Source organism: Pteropus alecto, unplaced genomic scaffold (genome assembly GCF_000325575.1).
Source record: "Pteropus alecto unplaced genomic scaffold, ASM32557v1 scaffold7, whole genome shotgun sequence".
NCBI lineage: Eukaryota > Metazoa > Chordata > Mammalia > Chiroptera > Pteropodidae > Pteropus > Pteropus alecto.
Genome location: NW_006494614.1, coordinates 41,946,257 through 41,952,478, shown reverse-complemented (window position 1 = coordinate 41,952,478; position 6,222 = coordinate 41,946,257). Strand labels below are relative to the sequence as shown.

At 49.7% G+C, this 6,222-nt stretch overlaps 2 protein-coding genes across 2 annotated transcripts in view; one reads left to right on the top strand and one right to left on the bottom strand.

Moving 5' to 3' along the window:
* BYSL (bystin like) overlaps positions 1–4,038 on the top strand; it is a 9,342-nt gene extending 5,304 nt beyond the window's left edge. The window contains exons 3-7 of the mRNA XM_006926560.3: positions 582–720; positions 1,072–1,205; positions 1,789–1,949; positions 2,120–2,222; positions 2,745–4,038. Of these exons, the coding sequence (XP_006926622.1) occupies positions 582–720; positions 1,072–1,205; positions 1,789–1,949; positions 2,120–2,222; positions 2,745–3,090 (883 nt within the window). The 3' untranslated portion in view covers positions 3,091–4,038. The remainder of the gene's footprint in view (positions 1–581; positions 721–1,071; positions 1,206–1,788; positions 1,950–2,119; positions 2,223–2,744) is intronic.
* A 342-nt stretch (positions 4,039–4,380) lies between these two features.
* The window catches only part of CCND3 (cyclin D3), a 7,019-nt gene continuing 5,177 nt past the window's right edge, over positions 4,381–6,222 (bottom strand). Inside the window, exons 4-5 of the mRNA XM_006926559.3 lie at positions 6,087–6,222; positions 4,381–5,580 (exon numbers count right to left, since the gene is read on the bottom strand). The exon at positions 6,087–6,222 is cut by the window's right edge and continues 1 nt beyond it. Coding sequence (XP_006926621.1) covers positions 5,413–5,580; positions 6,087–6,222 — 304 coding nt within the window. The 3' untranslated portion in view covers positions 4,381–5,412. The remainder of the gene's footprint in view (positions 5,581–6,086) is intronic.

Sequence of the window (6,222 nt, the reverse complement as noted above, 5' to 3'; positions counted from 1 at the left end):
CCCTAATGATCCTAGCTCCTTGAAATCTTGGTATGTAACCAAGATGTGTCTGGCACTCTAGAATGATCAGACTAGGATTTTATAATTGGAGAGTCTGCAGCATATTGCCAGCATATGAGGAATGTGTCTGAAATAGGCAACACTTATCACATATTTGCGATGTACTAATAGTTCCAAGTAACATACATGCTTAATTTACTTAATCCTCACGTTAACTTTGTGAGGTAGGTAGTTATTACCCCTGTTTTATAAATGAGAAAACTGAGGCATGCCTGGAGTCATATAGGATATAGAAGACCCAGGATTTAAACCCAAGCAGACTGACTGCAGAGTCCAGATTCTTAACCTCCACACGACTGTCCACTTTGTCTTAAGCTGAGTGACTCTCAGGTTCTTTGTGCTCTGCAGCAATTTGTGGTGGGTAGTCAGGCCAAGAGGTGGACTGAGGCTGCACTTCCCATCAAGATGACAGGTTTATTGGAGCTCACAAGAGACTGTGTGGGAAATCTAGAGCTTCCTGGACTGTGACCACACTTCCATCCTCTTCTCTCCCCTTCCCTCTGCACCTCTCCTACTCTTAGGCGCACCCTAGCTGACATTATCATGGAGAAGTTAACTGAGAAGCAGACAGAAGTTGAGACGGTCATGTCCGAGGTGTCAGGCATCCCTATGCCCCAGCTGGACCCCCGGGTCCTGGAGGTCTACAGAGGAGTCCGGGAGGTAAGAGTTAGAATACCCTCACATGGGCTGTGGGTTCCCACCTAAGGTTTTTTGTGCCCACATTCCTCATACACATAAGGCCTGGTTGCCGAGAACAGACTTAAGTCAGAGTGTATGGGTTCAGAGTCCTACTGTGCCACTTAGTAACTTGGTGGCCATGGGTAAATTTCTTAACTCTTTGGTCTCAGTTTCCCTATCTGGAAAATGAGAATAATAGCACCTCCTTATACGGTTGTTGTGAAGATTCATTGAGTGAATATATGCAAAGCTCCAGGACCAGTACCTGGCACCTGGCACTGGCAAGTAGTATATATATTAACAGCGATGATGATTTTACTCCTGCATCCACAGGTGTTATCGAAGTACCGCAGTGGGAAGCTGCCCAAGGCATTTAAGATCATCCCTGCACTCTCCAACTGGGAGCAGATCCTCTATGTCACAGAGCCTGAGGCTTGGACTGCTGCTGCCATGTACCAAGCCACGAGGTAGAGTAGATGGGGGTTAGGGTCACCTTGGGTCTGTAGTAAGGGCTGGGAGTGGAGAGTACAAGTTTTCCCAGCCTTTGCCATTATACTTTAACTTTGTCCCAGGGCTTTCTGTTGTGCTTCTTTGTATCATCACTTCCCCAGCTTTTCTTGTTTCATGTTTTGGGGCCAAGACCCTATTGAGAGTCTCCTGTGATGAGTTTCTAGGGGAGAGGCATATAATTATTGGGCTACAAGCCTGGTCTGTCAGGAGTGGCTCAGAATTCTGTGGCTCCCCAGGCATACTCAGGTCCCTCAAAGAGCAGGAAAGAGAGGATCCATAATAGAGAGTAGAAGGTGAATACTGAAGAGCCATCAGTTTGGGAGTGCTCTGGCTCTCCCAAAGACAGTGTTCACCTGTTTGGATATAACTTGCAGCACCTGCTGTTCCCTTTGATATGACTCAGCTGTTGCATGGGCATAGCTCACACACTCCCACATACACCTCAAATATTTTGCATGCACCATCCACGGTGACATTTAAAGGGCCAACTCCAGACTTTCAGGTGACCTGGGACCTCCCCACTACTCCCCTCAAAACTAGGATTTTCGCCTCTAACCTGAAGGAACGCATGGCCCAGCGCTTCTATAACCTTGTCCTGCTCCCCCGTGTACGAGATGACATTGCTGAATACAAACGACTCAACTTCCACTTGTACATGGCACTCAAGAAGGCGCTGTTCAAGCCTGGAGCCTGGTTTAAAGGTGAGAACCCAGGAGGCGGTTAAGAAAGGTGGGAGCTGGTGCTCCTGCAAGTGAAAGCAGTAAGCCTGACTTGGGAAATGGCTGTTTCTGGGGTAGGTGGGGGTGCTTCCTGCTGGGCCTCCTTTTTCTCACCCTGGGCTCAAAATAACTGCCCCTCTGATCCTCCCCAGGGATCCTGATCCCACTGTGCGAGTCAGGCACCTGTACCCTCCGGGAAGCCATCATCGTGGGTAGCATCATCACCAAATGCTCCATCCCTGTGCTGCACTCCAGGTATAGTGTTGATGGGAGTAGAGGACTAGTCAGTGGATATCCAGATAATACAATCACCAGAACTTGAGGAGTTGATAGGGGGACGGAGTGGAGAAGGAACTAAGAATAGCCCTGGGTTTGTGGCTTGTTTAAGCCAGTAGGTGTATATCATTACCCCACTAACATAAATTGTAAATTCCATGAGAACAGGGTCCCAGTGCATGGAACACAGTAGGTGCTCAGAAATAGTTAATGAATGAAGAGGGAACATGGGAAAAAATGGTCAGGGGTGGAGATGTTGAGATATTTGGACACATTCTAGTTGGATACTGAGATAGGCAGTCTGACCCAGAGCTAGAAATTTGGAAGTAATCAAGGGAATATGTTCAAGACTGCGTAGCTGAGAAGGCCTGAGATGGTGCTCTTAGAAATACCACAGTATAAGGGCTAGCAGAGGAGAAGAGGAGAAAAGCAGAGAGGGAGAAGTAGAATCTCCTCCCCAATATTTCCAACACCGCTAACTCCACCCCCCTTTCCCGCTAGCGCGGCCATGCTGAAAATTGCTGAGATGGAATACAGCGGTGCCAACAGCATCTTCCTGCGACTGCTGCTGGATAAGAAGTACGCGCTGCCCTACCGGGTGCTGGATGCCCTGGTCTTCCACTTCCTGGGGTTCCGGACAGAGAAGCGTAAACTGCCCGTGCTCTGGCACCAGTGCCTCCTGACTTTGGTCCAGCGCTACAAGGCAGACCTGGCCACAGAGCAGAAAGAGGCCCTCTTGGAACTGCTCCGGCTGCAGCCCCACCCACAACTGTCCCTTGAGATCAGGCGTGAGCTTCAGAGCGCAGTACCCAGAGATGTGGAAGATGTTCCCATTACTATGGAGTGAGGAAACAGTCACTCATCCTCATCTGAAGGGTGTGGGAGGACACCAGGTTCCCTCTTGATAACTAAAGGTGACTCTGAGTCTTTACAGCTGAAGATTCAAATTTGAGCAGTAGAGCTCAAGGGCATCTGACTTTGGTACCTGACACGGAGGACTGAGGGCCTGGCTGGCTCCTTCCATTCTAGGCCATCATTTCTGCTCAGTCCTGGAACCTGTTTGACATTCCACACCCCTGCTGGGGCTTGGAATAAGTACTTTCTCTCAGGCTGTTGTGTCAAGTCACTGAGATGCGGATAAAAAGGCAGGTATTTATTGAACTTCTGTGTTACGATGTGATCAATGGAGATCTTTGTTTTCCCTCGTTAGCTGTAGGTAGGGATTATTCTTTCCAGTTCCCGTCTAGAGTGGATTCTTACCAGTTTACGTAGGACACCCCTCCACCCCTTATTCTACAAGTTTGTTTCTCTAGGCTATACCCACCCTGTTAGCCCCTAGGGGGCACATTTGCTGCTTTCTTCCAGGCCTACTTGTGTCCATAAAGTTTTATTGGGACACAGCCATGTCTCTCCATTTACATTTTCTGTGGCTGCTTTGATGCTGCAACAGCAGAGTATGATTCTGTAACCCTTGTTTGCTTTTGAAAATGTGAATTTGTTCTAACCCAATTAACATATTTGGGAACAATTTGATCATAAAGCAAATTTCACATTTATGTGCAATTTTCTCCTGGAGAAACATTAGGTAAAAGCAAAAAACTGCACCCAGCTGAACCAAGCCACATACACAAAGTGCACGCACCTCTGATATGTACCAGCTACCTCAGTTCACCTTGTGGGTTGGGAGCCACACCCACATCTGGTGTTATAACCCCTACCTTCCACATCCTTCCGACCTCTGCTTCCACAAGCAATCTTAAGGTCTTTTTCAAGATAAAGGGCTATGTTTATTGTATTTGTGTTTCTTTACCATGTAATGTATGAAAACTATTTCCATTTTTTCTAACGGGTCACTCATTAAGTTTTTGAGTGTTGTGCCTTAAGTCCCATTTTTCCCATAAGTCCTGTATGTTTTATTAAGTAGTTGTGCATAGTGCTATGATTTTTAGGAATGCCTATGTTCCATTATAAAGCTGACTATATGTGAGGCAGAGAACATATGGCCCACAAAGCCTAAAATATTTAGTCTCTGGTCCTTTACAGAAAAGGCTTGATGACCCCTGCTTGAGAGCATTGATTTCCTACCTTTTTACCTCATGCAGTCTAGCAATGAGCTTTTACCCACACAACCATCCAATCCGAGAAGCCAAAGCCAATTTTATTCCAGAATCTTTATTAAGATAACATGATGGTCCATGATGGTCCTGGGCCACCAGCCTGGATCTTGTGGCCTTAGGAAAGACCTGTGTCAACAGGGCTTGCCTCCCTCTCCAGACAGGGCTCTGTCACCTCTATGTCATCCTTGCTCCATCCCCTGCTAGAGGATGGATGGGGCCGAGAGCCAAAGGGAGAGGAGGGCCTGGCCCCTCCCCAGGCTGTAGCAGCTCCTCTGCCACAAAGATCCTCTAGCCAGCAGCAGAGGGGAGGGATACAGCAACCACCAGGGTTACCACCAGTTGTGGGGTAGGTGAGCCCCACCACGCCCTCTTACAGTTGTACTCAAAGCAATTAATAAATTAAAACCACCTCTTCCTTCAGCACTGACCCCCCGCCCCCTCAATCACACAGGAGAAGCTGAGCAGAAAGCAAAGCAAAGAGGAATTGGTTGGTGCTTGAACCTCTGACAGAGGCCTGGGCCTGTCCCTCTAGGAGCAGCTGTGAACGTGGATTACACAGGACCCTCCAAAGTGTGCTGAAAGGAGCTGTCCAGACTATGTTGCCTCAGGATGTCTGAAATTTCTTCAGAAAGGCCCCCAATCCAAACGAAGTAACTAGGAGGTACAGCACCCTTATAAGGCACCAGGGCATTTTGGCAGTTGAGAACATGAGTACCCCAGAGATAAGGTGGCCTCAAAAAGGAAGGCCGGTACATGTATTTCACCTACTTCAATGTCATCTCTGACCAGCCTGGCCCACCCCCAGCTAGAATTGGAATGAGCTGAGATGGTCAGAGACAGGAGGAAGAGGAGCCTGACTAGCCACCCAAACATGGCTAGCCAGGCCCCTTAGTGCATGCTAAGGTAGGGGTAGGTAGGACCTAGCCCCTTCGGCTTGGCAAGGGACAAATAGGAAGGAGCCCCCTCAGGCTTCAGCTGTAGCGTGGTTCATTCCTGTGGTAGGGGTTCCCCTCCTCCACTGTCTGTGGCCACTCCAGGGGGCCTCTCCAGGGCTACAGATGGATTGCTGTGACGTCTGTGGGAGTGCTGGTCTGGCTGGGCCCCTGGCTGCTGGAGCCCCTGGGGGCTTTGGGTGCTGGGCTGGGGGAGGTCTGGGCGGCTTCCCTGAGGCTCTCCCTAAGTGCAGCTTCAATCTGCTCCTGACAGGCCCGCAGGCAGTCCTGGGAACATGGGGGAAACAGTGAGGAAGGAAGTGCTAGGTGGAATGGAGTAAGGTCCCCTTGGAGCTAAAGGCCGCTTCCCTCCCCCGAGACCATTTGGCAGCAGGTGCAGGGAACGGACACCTTCCAGCACACAGGGAAGTCTGGGGAGGTTAGGCCACAGCCCAGCCCCAGGAATCAGCCTTTAATTCTCAGAAACTGCCAAGAGGATGTGGCAAGAGGGTGTGAGAGCAGCCCTGCATCTGACACCAAACCCCCACCCCCACTCCTGCACACCTTTTGGCAGAAAAGGGCACCCAGGGATGATGCCCTGCGACTCATCAAGACCACTTGCTCTGGTCCAGACCAAGGCAGGATATAAAAAGCCACAGAAGCCCCAAGGGCAGAACATGTGAAACCAGGCTTGGGGACCAGGTTGGAGATGGATGCCTCCCTCTGCTGGAAGCTCAGGGAATAGCGCTGCTTCATGAATTGACAGCCTGCTGCCCAGCTGCCTAAGCACTCACCACTTCAGTGCCTGTGATGCCTGCCAGCAGCTCTGTGAGCTCATCTCCGGATATGGAGCATGCACCCAGGCCTTGTACTGCAGCCCCAATACTGCCTGTGGCAATCATGGATGGTGGGTACATGGCAAAGGTGTAA